General features: G+C 36.5%; 1 protein-coding gene across 3 annotated transcripts in view; it reads left to right on the top strand.

Moving 5' to 3' along the window:
- The window catches only part of grid2 (glutamate receptor, ionotropic, delta 2), a 427,641-nt gene that overhangs the window by 313,691 nt on the left and 94,059 nt on the right, over positions 1–19,891 (top strand). For all 3 annotated transcript variants that reach the window (XM_084389289.1, XM_084389290.1, XM_084389291.1), the window contains exon 9: positions 14,576–14,677. In XM_084389289.1, coding sequence (XP_084245415.1) covers positions 14,576–14,677 — 102 coding nt within the window. The remainder of the gene's footprint in view (positions 1–14,575; positions 14,678–19,891) is intronic.

The raw sequence follows: 19,891 nt of genomic DNA, 5'->3' as shown, positions 1-19,891 counted from the left end.
GACGAGAACGTCGGTCTCCTCGGCTGTGAACCGCTCCTGGCATGCGCCTGGCAAATCCGCCGTTATAATACCCATCTGCCATGGAACAAGCGCGCCTGCTCTTAAAGGGAATGTGAGATGACGCTCTGATTTGTTTATTTCACGTTACGCCCAAACCACAGCTATGAGTAATGAAGCTACTTCAGATCAACCCATTTTAGATTTGCATCGGGCGCAAGAGTAATTTATCCCGCCGGTATAATAGCAACAGCGCCCAAGACCCGCCCACAAAGTTACTTGCGTTTCGCGCTTGATACTTGCGTTTCAGATCGTTAAAATAGGGCCCATAAAGTCAATGTGGTATTGGCTTGTAAAGCTTAAAAAAGTATGGAAAATCACCATAAAAGTAATTCCGTAAGTCATACAGGTTTGGAACATCCTGTGGATGTGTAAATAATGACAGAATAATGACATTCTCAAAACTCATCATACTTGTCATCTGTTATTCATGAGAGGAGAGAAGAAAAAAAAGAAAAAACATTCACAATCATACAGTATGTTCCACTATAAATGACCCCTTCACGTCCATCCCTGTAGTAAGTGTAATTAAAGTGCATCTTGGCATCAAGATCAGTGTTCTTTCCAGGTGCTCCCTCCAGGGAGAGATGGAGCATGATGCCACAGTTAGACAGCAAAAGTGCACGACTGCATTCCCTTGAGAAAAAGCACTTAGCAAACCACAGCCTGAAATATTCAACATGGCCACATCATTATCTGCTGGCAGGAAGTAGAGACTACATCATACAGGCTTTATTATGTGGGCTAATCCCATCTAAAGAACATTTCCTCATGACTGAATCAGTGTGTCCCTGAAGCCCACTGCCTCCGGCCTCATGCAGCAGATAAAGAGAGGATGCAAGGATCCGGGGTCAGGATCCCACAAGTCTTTCGGACTTTCCCGTTCTGCTGCCTCATAATACTGGTTTGGGGCAAGACTTAAGGGCTGCATCAACTTCAAAACTGTTTTAAATATAAAGGAGAACTGCTTTAAATATAAAGGAGAGAGGCATTCGCAGTTGTTCCTGTCTCCTCCTCCTCTGCTTGTTGGTCTCTCACTCGCTCACTCCTTCGCTCTCCCTGGGAGGCATGTTGTTGGAGAAGGTTGAGTCAGTCCACACTCTGTCAATGTCTTAATAGGATGAGGAGGAAGTTTTTCACAGTTGCCCTAGATATTGCTGAAGGGGATGATAGTGTGTACCCAGCTCTAATTTTAATGCGCTAGTAAGGAAGGAAGTACACTCCATTAAGTGTCATTTCAGATCTTTACTGATTTAAACATCATATGGATGCAAGCCCTTTTTTTTTTTTTTTTTTTTTTTTGGACATATGCAAATATGCGTGAACAGGCAGAATTAGATCAGGACAATATCTAAATTACAACAAAGCACTTTTTTCTTCTTCTTTTTGCTCTGTTCATTTCGCATCATTCTCTTTATAATCTTTATAACCATGATTAATGTATTCTGTTTTGAATAAGATTTTTCTAATTTGGTAAATAGTATTACTTTTTAGATATTTTTCTGCATCAAACATTGCCATTCATTACTTGCTTCAGGCAAAAATATTTAAATAAATCAAAATGTTAAATAATACACTCATTTGATTTAATAATAAAAAATAGTAATTTATTATTATATTGTATAAATAAACTTAACCTTAAATAAAAATAATAAAACTTTTAATATAATTCATAATACTATAAACTGTGAAGTGGTATGGATTATGATAGTATAGATTAACACAATACATGTTATATCCATCTGGTTATTTTCTTTGTGTGTGTTTACTTTAAGTTACAGTTTGCTGAATTTTGTGTCTTGTAAACATTATACAACATGATTTAGATCTGGCCTATTACAAACAGCAAGGCAGTGAATACAGAGCTGTCTTTGTTTTATATAAAAAATAATAATAATAAACGTTTCCCCCCAGGTAATTACATTTCTAAAAAATAATTATGAATAGTGGTAATGCTTGCTGTTAGCTCAAACATGGTCTTTCTGAGAACTTCAGAAACTAATTAGTGAACACAGTGAATACTTTTAAGTGATGAATCTTTTACTTTGGTGCGGTTTTACTCACAAATGTTCAATCTCAATTTATAATTGTTTTTAATCTTTTCTTTTTTATAAACCAATTGACTTTGTTCACAAAGCTTTATTAAAATAGCACACACGTTCACCTCTCTGAAGCCCTGTGCTGTGTATGAAGATTAAATATTAAATAGATTGGCTTTAGTCCAGCATTACAGTCAAATTCATTATTGTTTATTGAATCATTAGTTCAAATTAATATTTCAGTTTAACTGATAATTGTGTTTACAAAACTCTTTTAATCATAAACATATTTTCATTAACTTTTTTCACTTTGTAATTATTTTACGAATGTGTTTGCATGCATCAATAATTGTCAATTGTGAGTTTACTTACAGCACTTTTACTCTTCATGGATTAATTATAATTTATCTCAGGTAAAGCAGAATAACCTCTGACAAAACCATATCCTACTCCAATTAACAAAAGAAAGTCTGTTCGTCTATAGGAAAACAGCTACAGATATTAATTTACCCAAATTATAGTTGGGTATGTTAGATGTCTGCTTTCCCACAGGAAATGATTTGTTGTAAATTGAATTGGGAGGTATTCCTAAGTTGTTTTTGAATAAATCGGACCAATGATAGAGAGGAGTTGTTCAGGAGACCTGTTTGACTTAACTTAAAAAAAGTAAGGAAACCCGTTGCCTTAAAATTAAGTAATAAACTTCATGCGTAATTGAAAAAATTGAGTTATGTGAACACCACTTTATATGTCAAGATGTCAACATAACTAAATGTTTTCAATTACGCATGAAGTTTATAAAGTGGTTCCTATAGGAATCACTTTATATTCACAACCACACATGACAAATGTATTTTCTTTTTGTTGTAATTTTGTTCTTAACACATTAGTTTGGTGTTGTAAAGTATTCAATTTATATTATATTATTATAATTGTACAGTATATAAATATTTTAAAGAAATATGTTATTATAATATAAATAGTGACCTGTGACATATGTGTATGTGTGTGTATATATATTATTAGAAAGATGGTACGAAAGCTTCTGATGGTACATTTCTATATAAGTGTTTGTAGAGGATGACGTGTATAAGCATTTTCTATATTATTACCTCGCTTAATTCTTAGAAGACTTTGAGCATAATTGTAAGTTTGCTGCAAAATTAAAGTCCACTCATCTATTTTTGATGGCAAAGCCACACGTCAGCCAGCGTATTAGGTATATTTCGAAATATACATGCAGAGATGCTTGGGATGACTTTGACTTAAGACGACTGTCATGATGATGGTGTTTATGTGGTTAATAAGCCTGTGGGGGCATTCATGCTTTGGCTGTTTGCATGACAGGTGCTGCTTTGCATCATCAGCATTTCGTTTATGTCGATTGAACCACAAACTACTTGTGAAGTACTGTTTACAAATTGCCTGAGGCAGGGCTCCATCGATATGACCCTGCTTGCAATATGTTAGTATAGTGATGCATCCCATAAAGTCCCAGTGGAGCGTCCTGGCAAGGAAGGGCATAACTGCTCAAATTAATTGCCAGACACAGGTGGTAATCCTGAGAACATGGATTCAGTGAGGTGAACTCAATAGAATTGCAGGTCAGCATTGACAATATGGTAATTGCTTGGATGGTGTGTCTTTAAGTGAAAACAGAGAAAACAGGCCTAAACATTTTTTATTTATTTTTTCTTACTAGCTCTGTAAAACCAGTTGCTCAGATTTTTTATTGGCGTCACGACAAAATATATACATGCATATTTAGTAACAAATGTTATGTATCAGAAATACAGATTTTATTTTTACAAAAACAAAGTTTGAGCTTAGTAAGATATTTTAATGGTTTGGAAATGTCTGTTATGCTTACCCATGCTGTATTAATTTCATAAAGTAAAAACAGTAATATTGTGAAATGTTATTACAATTTAAAATAACGTTTTTCTATTTTAATACATTTTAAAATGTAATTTATTTCTGTGATGGCAAAGCTGAATTTTCACCAGACATTACTTTAGTGTCCGATGATCCTTCAGAAATCATTCTAATATGCTCAGAAACATTTCTTACAATTGTCAATGTTGAAAGCAGATGTGCTTGTTATTTTTGCACTGCTTAATATTTTTGCTTCATTTTTTTTAAGACATGATAAAAAAAAAAATCGGGATTCCTTAATGAATAGAAAGGTCAGAAGAAAAGCATTTATTTAAAATAGAAATCTTTTGTAACATTATAAATGTCTTTTCTGTCTCATTTCTATCAATTTAATGCTTCACTGCTGAATAAATTATTCATTAATTATAAAAAAAAAAGAAAAAGGTAACACTTTACTTGAAGGGGTGTGCATAAGACTGACATGACACCTTCATAATCATGACATGGCAGATGTCATAAATATGAAGGAGGTCTTATGCATGTTTATGACAACTGTCATTAAGTGTCATTCGCTCATTTATGACATTTTTAATGCAAATATGACATTGTTTGAGATGCCTTTGTTATGACAACTTGACATAAACCAATACATCATAACCAGTCAGTATCTTTGTCATGACAACTTGACATTGCCAAGACAACATAAATTGTCATAAACATGACATAGCAGATGAATTATCAAACTTCAGAAACCACTTAGCTTTATGGGTTAGCATTTCATTAAACTGTCAGGTGGTTAGTTTTGACATTGGCTGTCATGAGGCCATTATAACTGTGTCATGAATGTATTTCTTGACCTCAACTACAGTGGTACAAATTTAATTTGTCATTAAAATGTTATAATGGCTTCATGACAGCCAATGTCAAAACCAACCACATGACAGTTTAATGAAATGTTAACCCATAAAGCTAAGTGGTTTCTTAAGTTTGATAATTAATCTGCTATGTCATGTTTATGACATATTTATGACAGGTTGTGTTGTCTTAGTAATGTCAAGTTGCCATAACAAAGACATCTCACACAATGTCATATTTGCATTAAAAATGTCATAATTGAGCGAATGACACTTAATGACAGTTGTCATAAACATGCATAAGACCTCCTTCATATTTATGACATGTGTCATGTCATGATTATGACGGTGTCATGTCAGTCTTATGCACACCCCTTCAAGTAAAGTGTTACCAAGAAAACTAACCCAAATTGTTTACAGTAGCTGTAGGTTTTTAATTTTCTATAATAAAAATAATTTGCAATAATATATGTTTTATATTGTATTTTGGGGTATTTTGATTTCATTATTTTCATCATTCACTCATCTTCATGTTTTTCCAAAACCCATGTGACTTCCTTCTTTAGTGTTCGGAAGAAGCATGAAAGTCATACAGGTTTTGAACGACATGAGGGTGAGTAAATGATGACAGAATTTTCTAACTTTCCCTTGAAGAGCTTTTAAAAAAAACAAATATGTCACTGGTAAAATATGTACTAAAACCTTTGCTTTAAGACACTACTTTAAGACAGGAGCGGGTGATAAATGGCAAGCTTATGAAGACACCTTGCTTGTGGTGATCTTTGCATTGACTTTCCTCTGCCTTGCACTACAGCAAAGTGTCACATCATCACCCTAAGAGGTTATCGAAACCCTGGCATTACCAGCCATGAGGTCGCTCATATCCACACTTCACCTTTGAAACTATCTGCTAACTCCAGCTCTGTGGCAGTGGCGGCAATCGCATGTGATGAAGATGAACAGATCCATGCCTGAAGTGCAGAAACGGCCAGAGCAGACAGCGTTACACCCGCACACAAAATGTGAATGTGCAGAATAGAGCGAGGCATTATGGGATGCTAATGGTGTCATTCTCTTGCCAGAGAGCTTGTTTCTATTCCGCAGTGAGAAATGAGCTCTTATCTGTCCCTCTGAAGATAAGAGGCAGAACTCTCTCTCTCTCTCGCCTCTTTTCTGCTTGAAATTTACAGTACTGTTTTTTTGGGGGGGATGAGGCAGCTCACCCCAACTGTTAGAGGATGACAAACATTCTGCCACTGGTTTGAGATTCAGCATGCAAAACAAATTTTAAATGACAGAGGCACACTATGTCACACCGTGGCCTCAGAAGAGGGGTACTATGCTGGAACTATACACTAAACCGCCAAAGAATGACAGTTCTGCTTCAGCAATTGTGACGATGATACTTTTTAGAGCACGCTTATTTGAATGACGCCATGTCGGCCTGTTGTGATTCTCACTGCTCCCAGAAGTCAACATGATGAGCGATGAGTCCAGAGTACAGCATTTGTTTAAAATATAAATCTTTTGTAACATTATAAATGTCTTTACTTTCACCTTTGATAAATGTAACACACTTTTAATTAAGGTCTGACAAAAACAAAACACTGACCCCAAATTGTTGAATTGGATGTTGTTGCAATTCCTTCTGTTGTATTCCATGAAGGCTTGGAACAACGCGAGGGTTAGTAAATGATGAAACATAAATTTGTTTTTGGGTAAAATATATAAAAGACACTACTTTAAGACAGGAGCAGTTGGTAAATAGTCGTCTAGTCATCTACCTCCTAGAATGCTCTGATTTGAACATCTCCAGGTCGGCCTGTTGTGTTTCTCACCGTTCCCAGAAGTCAACATGATGAGCGACGAGCCCAACGGTCGATGAATGTGTCGATTCATGCTGACGCAGTCAGCGGCAGCGATTCAGCAATACGGCTACATGTATTCCCTCGGTGGATAATATTTTATTGATTAGACGAGGCTTGAAATTTCTCACAGGCATTTAGCATCCCTCGCTTGCTGTAAATATAGCTGTTATGAGTTTATGTAGACATGCTCAGGAAGACCTTTATCAGATATTGCAGATTCGGCTTCCGTGGACAGTCTCTGGGTTTTATATTACATTGTTGCGCAATCAAACCATAATTACCGATTTTAGACTCGCATTTGCTTTGGATCTGCTTTTCAGGGACACTCTTCAAAAGTCAATTCCTTGAGATCAATACGGAGACACTTAAAAGCATAGCAGTGTCCTTAACCTCAAAAACATTCGTTTTAATGAATGAACCTTTGTGAATCAATCAATTATAGATCATAAAAACATTCCACCTGCTCCCACAAGAGAGGAAATGGACTGATAAAAAAATTTTAATGGCTGAAATTGAAGGTTGATTGTCTGTTGAATTGTGCTATTTTATAAGTGCATCTGAGTAAAAGAGACAGGAACAACATTCTTTCTCTTTTTATATTTGCACCTAAAAACTATCTGGAACAGCCATTCTATAGAGAGCCTAAGTCCCTCCCCTTCCGGTCGATCACCATGGGACCTTATTTCGGAAAAATATTGTATGGTAGTCAATGGCGAGAGACAACAAATATTTTGATCTCGTTTAAGTTGTGCCCTGAATTACACATATGATGTTTGTCAATTTAAAAGATACATTTTAAAGTCAAGAAAGTCGCAGTTTGATGTAAAACTGTTGAGGTATAAGACTGTGAAAATACGTAATTACAAAGACTACAAACCCAAAAGGCGCACATGTGACGTCATACCTTTTCTCTCAATGAATGAAGCTAACTTTACTGAAGCTAACGTCTGTCATTTTTTCTATAGTCTTACGTTATAATTGTAACGTTACGCCGTCATGCCTGAGTGTTTTGTACCAGACTGCACACATACGAGCAACGGTTCTTGCGCGTTGTTTCGCTTCCCGGGAGATAAAACTAAATGTTACTCTTCTGTTTTATGACAAACTGCGACTTTCTTGACTTTCATAATTATCTTTTAAATTGACAAACATCATATGTGTAGTTCAGGGCACAGTTCAGACGGAATAAAAAGATAAGTTGTCTCTCGCCATTGACTACCATACATATTTTTTCCGAAATAAGGTCCCATGAGCCGGAAGCAGAGGGGAGGGACTTAGGCTCTCTATAAGATCAAGAGTGTCCTGTTATAGCTGCATAGACATCCAGTTCAAGAGAATCAATTTATTTAAGCTTCAGCTTGAAATTATAAACATGAGTCAGGCTAGTCCTTTCTCACTTTCAATTACATGCATAGATCAGTTTTAATTGTGTAGACAGGTAATCAAAAATTTCTCCCATCTTGGATTTATTTTTCACTTTTATATTATGTTTCTATTATATCGAGACATGACTATACAGTATATAATGCATCAATTGTCGAGTCATCTATGTTCTTCCTAATCACATGAGGTTTTAGATCTCAGCTTTCTATGTAGGGAACAAGACTGCTCACTAGGTTTTAGAACAGTGCATTTGGATCTGGGTGTATTGAATTTCCATGTTAATATTCTGGACTGCCCAGCCCCATGACTAGCTGGCTGAATTGATGATAAGCCACTAAAGGCAGAGTACATATGAGAAGAATGAATAAACGGTCTCAAAGGTTAGCATACAAACCGTTTTCTACACAAAACATTTTGCAGGATCTTTGAATGCAGCTTGAAATTCAACAATATCAATTCTTGTCAAAGAAAATACACACACTTTCACATGCTCGCACCCCTTTGAGCCCATATTTCAGGTGATTTTATTACATAATGATAGTTAGTAGGCTGGTACTTCAGACAGATTTGATAAGAATTAACTTAAAATGGCTGCCTTGGGTTAAAAAAAAGCCCCCAGTGCATCTGAAGTGGATAGTTATGTAAAGGCTCTGTCATATTAGCCTCCATGGGATGGTGTGTACCCTGTCTAATCCCAGTCTAAATATTATGCTAATGACTAGCCAGAGCCCATGATAATACGACTCATAGTGTGCAGTGTTATGTTGAATTGATGTGTTTCAAACCTCTCGTGTATGAAGGTGAGCTGCATTACCTCTCAGATCCATTGAGGGTTTTTTTTGTTTGTTTGTTTGGTTTTTTGTTTTAACCAGGTTGTTTTGGTGCCATGTTTATGAATGCATAAAGGGTGATATTTGTATTGCATGGACAAAGCATGACATTTGTACTGGTACAAAGCTGGACATAGAAGTATATGCGTCAGCTTTTTATTACATTTTTTTGGTGCAATTTGTATTCTGTCATAAGAGTACTTTCTTGGGAAACTTCAAAAGCATCAAAGTCTTTTACATTCCTGCCTTCCAAACCCCTTCAAATCATGTTTTGATTGAGCAGGAAAATCTTTTTCCAACACTCTCTTGCAGGGGACCCAGAAATTTGTATCTCCGTGGAGAGGATTTTTTCACAGGTAGCTCGACGTACTTCAGGAAGTATTGCTTTTGTCTCTACGCTATTGTTTTATTGGGCAAATAAATCGATAGTTGTTTTCTGTTATTATCCGACTCAAGAGGAAAAATGAGCACAGTAGGTCAACAAATTGTTTGTTTATGTGGCACACATTAGCTAAGTGTAATTAGAGTTTGGTGAACAGATTTGTGCTTGGGTATTAGAGCATAGCCCTAAATTACTCGTCTAAATCATGATTGTTTGCTCCGTGCTGTGTTTCTATGCAAAAGCTTCTCTTTTTTTTTGTAGCTTGTTCGTGTGTGTGTGTGTGTGTGTGTGTGTGTGTGTGTGTGTGTGTGTTCCTGTTGCATTGTATTAGTAATTGATTTTCACATCGCTTTTCTTAAGCGGGACTAACTTATGTTTACTTAACATCAAAATGTGAGATATTCAGCAAATTTGGTGAGTCATAGTCTGATTGTAATTAACTGTGTTTTAAAAATAACCAGAACCAGATAGGTGTGTGCGCGTGCATGCGTGTGCGTGCATGTAGCACAAGTATAAAATTGTAGCACAAGTATAAAACGTCTGTTAGTAGTGCAGTTCTTCACTTAAAACAGGCATATTACTGACAAATGACATTCATTTTCCATACAGGGCACACAAAATAGAAACCTAAAATCCAGAAATGTTTTCAGACCAAAAATGGTCGACTACAGTAACATATATGTACATATATAGCACCTCTTGCTAAGCTTTAAGTCAATTTTGTTTACATAGCCCAATATCACTAATCTAACATCCATCTGTTTTGTTTGAGCAATTGAAAATACTGCTTTATTCTCCTATAAATCATTAGAAAGATCTAAAGTTTTATTATAAATTCTTAAATTATAATGAAAAAAAATCTGTGACGGTAATTTCTTACTCTTTGTCAGGAAATCCTATGCATTTTATGCTGAGAGAGAGAGAAAGAAAAAAACGTATCTACAATGGAGACAAACATATGGATTTGCATATGTTTACTTCACATTTCTTTGGAGAGATGTACTAATTTTCCTATTTTTTACTCAAAATAGGGTGTTGTGGGCATTAGTGAGTACACAGGTCTGTTTCATTCATACTTGTAGCCGGAGGACGCCCCTGCAAGCGAGACTCATTGAAGTCATAAAACCTATAACGTTCCAGGAAATCCTTTATAAGGACAAAGACAATAAACATACGATTGCGACACAATATGGTTTATACATACAGTTGACATCTAGTCATAGTTGGGGGCGTGGCGAGGGTGGAGTCGGCGTGGGGGAAAACACAGCGAACATCGTGTGTATTTGAATGACAAAAATGTCTTATTGCGAGTCATTGACGCCTGCTGACCGGCAACGGTACATTGCAAAATTAACTGCAATAGGTTATGATTGCCCTTATTTAATTAAAAACTGGGTCAATGACCCAACCAAATGGCCGGAGGTGTCGTTTCCAGACATGTTTTGTTATCTGGTTGAATCTCCAGGTAAGACATCGCGGTAGCTGTCGCGGTAACATTAGCCTATAACTCAATCAACTTTCGTATATGTTGCATACTATAACTCCATAAAACCTTGTCACTTAACAATTGTACGTATGCTTCACTCCAAACTATTAATCCTTTTGTAAAACGGTGATCAGTAGTACGAAGTTGCCGAGGGACTGTGCTGACAGTTATCCCTAACTCACAGACTGCAGTCTGTATTGAGACCTCGAACTACTCCATAGGTTTGCGATTGGCCTATCAAGCGAGCCTTCAGCTGATAACGCTGATGTGAATGAGACATCCCTTATGAAAAACAACTATAGGAATCTTGTAGTATTTTGGGACAAAATATTATAGTAATCCTATAGGAATACTATAGTATTTTGGGATACTATAGAAGTATAGAGGTATTACAGAACATCACAGAAGTATTATACACTACTATAGAAATCTTATAGGATTACTATAGTTCTTTTTCGTAAGGGATGTAGACAAATCTGGCCCACTGCCTAATACGAGTTTAACACCCACTACTATATCACACAGGGATCTACTCACACAGTAATCTCAAAAAAGAAAGCTCAAAAGCCATTTTGTCATCCTTTCCGGTTCTGTGTGTTTATTAGGAAGGATGTAGAACTTCAATTCATAATTTGTTTGTTTATTGGCGGTACAGAAAACGACACAGCAAATCTTCGGCATGATTGTCCCGTGTATTTCAATGAGCGCCAAGGCAATGTTTTCCCCCACGGGCTAAATTCACATCACGTGACGGGGCGTTCCCAGACCAACCGTCTGTATGGATACGTGTTCTAGACATCGCGGGTATTTTTATAAGAGGAATAATTTTTTTATTTCTCTGATCTACATTTCAAGACATTTGAAGGCCAAAAATTGATAAGAAATGGCTTTAAAACCATGTCAGTGGGCAGTAGATTATTTGTCAATTCCTGCTCTCTCCTCCTCCTCAAACTTTGACTGGTAGTCTTTTCATTTTCATCTGTGTCAGTGAAAAAAGTTAACATAGGGTCAACTGATATTAAGCCTATATGTTTTATTAATCATTTTCTTAGACAAGTTAATTCGCTGAAGGCTATGCATGCTAGGTAAATAAATGTATTAAATTAATTCACAGTATGTACACATTCATTACTAAATTTATGCCTAATGTGATGAAAGCGGCTTCCTTAATATTTATTTTCCCCTCAAATTGACTGTTCCTAATTATTACATTAAGCTACATGATGTAAATTAGCTATATAGGCCTATTTTCAATTCAAATGGTAAAATTAGACAAACGTTTATTAGGTTATCTGATTATTTTGTCGGTCGTTTAAATGTCTATCCTAAAACAACTGTCAAATATGACATGCTTAGTTTAGCTACTTACATCTTATCTCACACTTTATGACTGTTTACTAAAGCTTCTGTGAGCATAAAGCTCGCCTACTTTGATTTGATTGGTCATCTCAAATATTTTGACATTAACGAGCAGAGACATACCAATAAGGCAGCTCAGGTGAGAAGATATTGGTGCTGTACAATATCCTTGCAGCACTAAAGTAGTGTTAATACTATATTAGGCAATTATTTCACAACATTTATTATATAGACCTCGGAAAAATACAGAGGTCCAGACCTCGGTGACCTCATAGATGGCTGCGGCCATGGCTGCACGCTTAACCAGGTTTCAGGCGGCACCAACCAGACACATCAGAGATCTTTGTCACATGAAAGGAAAAATACGTTTTTGTTGCATCTGTTGAAATCAAATGGCAAGTTTTCTCAATGATTTATTTTTTAAGCAAGACGGTGAAACCCCTTTTTTTGAGACACCAAAGATTAATTTAGTATAACACAGAGGAGAATGCGTTGCAGCCCGATCTCATCCCAAGGCGTCATATACTGACGCTTTAGACATTTCGTCTACATCCAACGCACATGGCACCCTTTAGCGTCAATATGAGACGCAGATAGATATGGGCCAGAAGGCGCCTCCTAGCGGTCTAACCCTAACCCTACCCCAGACCTAAACCTACCCATAACCGAACAAAGCTCTGTGCATGTCATATTGACGCTAAAGGGTGCCATGTGCGTTGGATGTAGACGAAATGTCAAAAGCGTCAGTATATGACGCCCTAGGATGAGAATGCGTTGCAATTGCTCAAAAGTTGCTCTGTAAAAACGTAAGAATTATTTGAAATCTCTGTTATAATTATGAACTTCTTTGATGTTTGTTCTTTAGTCTCAGAACTTTCTTTCTCAAATTATTTAGGAGAAATTAAAATTGAAACAAATTAGAAATGCAAAACTATAAAAATTAATGTGGAATAGTATTGTACCATTGAAATGTTTGGGGTTGGTAAGATTTATTTTATGTTTTTTTAAGTCTTTCATGTTCACCAAGGCTGCATTTTTTTTTTTTTTTTTTTTTTTTTTAATACAGTAAAAACAGTAATGTGAAATATTGTAATTTAAAATAACTGTTTTCTATTTTTAAAAATTAAAATAATTTTAATTTATTCCTGTAATGGCAAAGCTGAATTTTCAGCAGTCATTACTCCAGACTTCAGTGTCACGTGATCCTTCAGAAATCATTCTAATATGCTGATTTGGTGCTCAAGTAACTTATTATCAATGGTCAAACTGGTTGTACTCCCTAATATTTTTGTGGAAACTGTGATACATTTTTATTTTTTATTTTTTTTAGGATTTTCTATTTAATAGAATGGCGAAAAAAAACACCATTCATTTGAAATCTATTTTTTTATATATATAATATTGTCTTTACTGTCACTTTTGATCAATTAAATTTGTCCTTGCTAAATAAGTGTTAATTTCTTTCCAAAACAAATAAAATATTACTGACCCCAGTAACCTCATGTTTTAGTTAAAGGGCACATAACACACACAGTTTCTGCCAGCCTCATGTTAATCTTGAGTACCTATAGAGTAGTATTGCATCTTCATATCTCCAAAGAGTCTTACGTTTTTAGTTCGTTAGAAAAACTAACTGCACCCACCGTTCCCCTAACGCTGGGTTCTTTGGGAAGCTGAACAAGGTTATCTTTCCCTTACATCCAAAAACACACTTCTTTGGTGACATTGTTGATTTTGTGCTCTAAAAACAAAATGCCAGCGCTGCCAACGGCTTCCGTAACCCAAACGAAGCACATTGATGGGCGTGCTGTTGCTCGCGCTATTCCAGGAGAAGAATCATACAGGGCCATACTCGTAAAAAACTTTCCGAAACTTATACGAATCCTGAAGGAGTGTATTTGGCACAGAAATACATCCAACTAATTTTTTTTTAACTTTGGCAAGGTTTAGCACGAGAATCCAACTCTTTAACAGTGTAAATAAGTCAGAATGCATGAAATAGCATTAGACATCCCCTTTAATATATAAATCTCTGACTTTTCATTGGAAACTTTATATTTACAGAACTTAGCACAGTTTGAGACATTGTTGAGATCTCAGGCGAAATTCTAGAGGAGATACATGGGAGATAATGGGCCATTTTTCAGGAGAAGCATCTGGGGTGAAGTCCATTGTGCAAGCAATGTCCATTCAATCTCCATTTAAAATTATTGATCTGTAAGAGAAGCAACTGATATATTATCAAGTTCTCATTTATTATGTTTGTTTCTTATGAAGAGATGAAAGCGAAAAAGAAAAAGAAAGAAGAAAGAAACTCCCATGTGCTTGTGTTCTGAAATGAACTAATTTACGTTACTGAAAAAATCTATGGGCTCTTAGTGTAATCAATACATCTTTCTGTGCATGCCTTGAACTTACTGTGAACTTTCTGCATTTTTTTAGCTTGCCACTTGGGACCCCATCCACGGATTGAACGGGACGCTGACAGATCGAAAGCTTGAAAACAACATGCGTGGAGTCGTCCTGCGGGTGGTCACTGTACTGGTAGGTACTCTTACAGCATTACCAGTCAAGTCAAGGGTTTTAAATGTCATCTTACAAACTAGGGCTGGGTATCGATTCAGATGTTACAATTCGATTCGATTTCGATTCACAAGCTCTCAATTCGATTCGATTTCGATTCTCGATTCGATTTTCGATTTCGATTCTCGATTCGATTTTTCGATTTCGATTGTAAATTAGATTTCGATTCGACTCAATGAATATTTAATACAAATCCTATATTTATTAAAAAAAGAAAAGAAAAGTGAACATAAGTTTTCAAGTGTTTAATTAATAAAAATAAATTAAGAGCTACAAACCTGTATATTAAACTCTTTTTATTTTAGGTACAATTGGGTACAGTTAAAACAGAACCCAACTCTATATTTCAAATGCATACAATAGACAGGATTTGAAAAATTGATGCTGAAAATTGGACAAGTCAGAACAGTCACATGTCTTTATCAAACAGGTTAACAATCCTCATATAAACCCATATAAAAACATTGCATATAATTTTTATCTGTGCCCTTTCTGTCTAACAGCTAGGCCATATACAGAAATTGAATAAAGTTATATAACAGTCTGCGGTGCATTAATTATAAATTATATATAGACTAATCAAAGTTACAAAAGTTCTTTAGTCAAGAGCAGTGAGTGTTTTTGTCTGTTCCCTTTGTTCTTTGATTAACTTTAACGGCAGAGATAATTAGTGGCTACTGTGTACTGTCCCTTTAAGACCAGCCGCTGTTCTCAGAGACGCGGCTCTCACACACGCCTCGTTCTCTCAAGAGTCATAAGCGATTCTTGGCGTTTGAGAATCGATTTTGAATCGACCACATTTTAAAAAACGATTAATCGAAAAATCGATTTTTTTGCCCAGCCCTATTACAAACTACAACAGTCTTCATAACTACAAAGTTTTACAAGATGTCAGTGTTCTAATATTCACTGTTGCTCAGTGATGGTCTCTCCCTTTACCTCTAATGTAAATGACATCAAACTGACTTAATTAGGACTCCCCTCTGTTTGACTGGACCTCATAAGGATGAAGTAACCCCAGAGTAATCCATATTCATTCCAGTGAGCTCCAGAGGTCTGTTCACATCAAGTCACCGGTCTCTAAGTTCATTAAGAGTGACTTTTGGGGTGCGATGAACGTAGACCAGGGGAGCTGGGTTATATTGAGATTTGAGTTTTGCTATCTTCCCTCCAGCGCCGATTTGAGTGAGTCCCTGGAGTTCTTTAAAGATTCAGAGGTTTAAATTCTTCATATCCCTGCTTTGAAGTCAGTAGGAGAAATAAGCGGTGATGCTGCTACTCTGCGTATCTCTCTCTCTCTCTCTCTCTCTCTCTCTCTCTCTCTCTCCGCCTCTTTTTTCCTTTATTCTGTGATTTCTCGCCCTGGCAGAATGCTCTGTGAATAACTTGCGTCCACAATCACTAACAATGAGCAGTCGGCGGAGGCTGTCATGTAAATTAACTCCCCCTAGTGGCATATGAGTCAGGGGACTAGAACTGAATCCACGTGTGCTCATGTTGCCAAACACAGTTTAATTTGAGAGCTGAAAGATTGTGTGGTCCAGAAGGAATCTGCAGACTTCTGCAAATATGGTCTTATTGGTCAGTGACCGTATTATCAAATTAGATCAAATATTGAATAAACAAACACACAAGCGCTTAGTGGAACCATGGAATTTTATAAATGATGAGCCATGCAATTATAAAGTCTAACCAGAATGGTTTATTGTTGTTTTTGAATTTGTTTTTGCCATGACAAGTTAACACGCTACTGTATAATATCCTGACAGTCTCTAAAGCAGAAAGTATTAGCAACGCAGTTGCCTCTACAAACTAGCTTATATAATACTAAAGTGTATTTATTATATGCTATTATTTCAGGTTTAACAACCTTGCCTTGTCTTAAAGGGGACATATCATGAAAATCTGACTTTTTACGTGTTTAAGTGCTATAATCGGGTCCCTGGTGTATTTTCCAACCCAGAAAATGTGAAAAGTGATAACCCAGTAACTTTGTTTTGGTAAGCCTTTCTCTGCAAGCATGTCTATAAATAAGCTGATCAGATTTCGCTCCCCTTCTGACGTAGAAGGGGATCTTATTATAATATTACCACCCCTTAATCTGCATGTTTCACATGGCGGAGCCATTTGGTTTCGCAAGAATCAACAGTGTAACCAGTTCTAACGCGATGTGAAAAGTTCGAGCAAAGCATGCAAATGTTTGAGCACAGATGAGCACAGAACACTATTTGACCAAAAAATGTCACAGCTGTCTTATAAATACCTCAGGGAACTGTGTCAACTTGTGTAAAAGTTAAGCATGACGGTACATGCAAGTCGATGAGATGAATCAATGTAACTCCACAACAACTACATAAATGTATCCACTAACCCTTTAGAAATGTCCAGGTGTTATCTAAAAGTTGCAACCTCTACCTGAGTCTCTCCGTAAGGCTACACTCCGATACTGGTTATTTCTGAAATTTAGAATAAGTGAGATTCGCGATTTCGTGTGTTTAGTTATTGCCGGAATATCCGAAGCTCGTGTAAAGGGTCGGCCATCTTTTGGACGGAGGCGGGGAGCAGCAGCTCATTTGCATTTAAAGGGACACACACAAAAACAGCGCGTTAAAAAGTGGCATATTTGACAAGCTATAATAAATTATCTGGGGGTCATCTTGATCTGAATTTTCACAGACACATTCTGGGGACACAATAGATTTATATTACATCTTGTGAAGAGAATGTGCCAAGGTCTTTTTTTATCTTTGAAATATTTTATATAAATATCTCTATACACCGTCACAAGAGTATGCAGAGGTTCTCCTTGTGATATAATTTCCTGTTTTGCATGTTGCACCACATAAGTTTGATTAAGACATACGTTTTTCAGAATGTTTTCTAAGAAATAATAATTGAAGATTTAGTTTTTTTTTTTTTTTTTTGCTTTTCTTTGCTAGAATTTACCTGACAAGGACATTTTTGTCAAAGACAAGCAATGACTTAAACAAAAAACGGTAAAATTGAACACTAATCCTGTCTTTGGTGTGAGTTGTCTCACTTTCCAAAAAATTTGAATATCATGGAAAAGTTTATTTATTTCCATAATTCCATTCAAAACGTTAAACTTCCATAGATTATAGATTCAGGGCCCACAACTTAAACAATTTCAAGTATTTAGTTGTTTATTTGTACATAATTTGGGCTTCCAGCTCATTAAACCCACGAAAACAGGATTTCAAAAAATTTGAATATTAGGCTACATGAAATCACACAGTAATTACACAGTGATACCATGGTCATTGAACCAGGTTTTGGTTATTTTGGCAGTGTGGGCAGGTGCAAATCCAGCTGGAAAATGAAGGAAGCATGAAGTGCTCTGAAAATGTCCTGGTAGACGGCTGCGTTGACTCTGGATTTAATAAAGCACAGTGGACCAAAGTCCTCTTTTCTGATGAGAGCAAATTTTGCATCTCATTTGGAAACCAACGTCCCAGAGTCTGGAGGAAGAATGGAGAGGCACACAATCCAAGATGCTTGAAGTCCAGTGTGAAGTTTCCACAGTCTGTGTTGGTCATCGGCTGGTGTTGGTCCACTGTGCTGTCCACTCAACGCAGCCGTCTACCAGGACATTTTCAGAGCACTTCATGCTTCCTTCAGCAGACAAGCTTTATGGAGATGCTGACTTCATTTTCCAGCTGGATTTGCACCTGCCCACACTGCCAAAATAACCAAAACCTGGTTCAATGACCATGGTATCACTGTGTAATTACTGTGTGATTTCATCTAATATTGTAATTTTTTTAAATCCTGTTTTCGTGGGTTTTATGAGCTGGAAGCCCAAATTATGTACAAATAAACAGCTAAATACTTGAAATCGTTTAAGTTGTGGGCCCTGAATCTATAATCTATGGAAGTTTAACGTTTTGAATGGAATTATGGAAATAAATAAACTTTTCCATGATATTCAAATTTTTTGGAAAGGGTCTGTATTCTAGTCTATATGCTATCATGTCAATATTCGTCTGTGTCTATTAAGAATTAAACAAAGTTTGCCTTTGCCTCGCTCAAAGACTTCTGGATCTCAACAAGTCAACAAGTCAAAGACTTGTTATGTTATGTTCATAACATAACATAACATAACAACTTTAATTTGCAGTTCACATGTGTTCCAGCCGAACATCGATTTACCTCTTTTCTATAGAGACTAACTGAAGCTGCAATGTCTTTGCATGCAAAATTGTAATTTCTAGTTCAAACATTGTATTAAGATCAGGATCAATTATTTCTCACAAAATGTAGGAAAAGGGAAGTAAGAGTGCCAGGGTAGTTCCATAGACCCTTGTGGTGTAGCATATGGTTAGGGAAGCAGGGAGCTTGGAACCATGGGATATGTTGTCATTTGTAAACTAAACCTTCAGGTGGATGGGGAAGACGCATGCTCCCTGTTGGTGGCTCCTTGCAACTTAAACTCCCCACTGCTCCCAGCTGCCCCAGTGGCAAGCGTGTCAGGATACGTGACGTGCCAGCTCCGACAGCCCTTCACCTGTCTGAGGAACGCTGGTGCTGTTCCAAACATAAAAACTGACTGAGAACACAAACACACAGCTGCCGTGAAACCTTGCAGTCTCAATGCACTATGACACATGTTTTTGATTCACTCACCAGTAGATCATAGCTGCATGCATGAGAGAATCTTCAGAACGTCTGTAGAAGATGGGCGAAGACTGAAGTCATATAGTATATTCATATAAATGAATAATCAAGTGATGTGTGTGTATATATATATATATATATAGTGCAATGCATAAGTGAATACATTAAAATAGCCCCACATCATCACATAGCCTTCACCATACCTAGAGATTGGCATGGGGTACTTTCCATAAGATCATCTCTCAATGCAAATCAAACTAGCTTTTAGGCTAACTGAAATAAAATCATGCCAATCTCTAGGTATGGTGAAGGCTATGTGATGATGTGGGGCTATTTTAATTCCAAAGGCCAAGGGAACTTTATCAGGATGCATAGTATCCTAATTTTTTTTTTTTTAAATACTTAAAAATAAAAATCTGCCTGCCTCTATGGGAATTTAACATAGGGGTGTACTCACTTATGCACCATGTATTTTAAGGAAGAACATTTATTTATTTACGATACATTATTCATTCACAAAGAAAATTGGTGTCCTTAAAG

The sequence above is a fragment of the Rutilus rutilus genome, assembly GCF_951802725.1.
Source record: "Rutilus rutilus genome assembly, chromosome: 19".
NCBI lineage: Eukaryota > Metazoa > Chordata > Actinopteri > Cypriniformes > Leuciscidae > Rutilus > Rutilus rutilus.
Note: the sequence above shows the minus strand (reverse complement) of the source record. Positions and strands in the feature narration are given on the sequence as shown.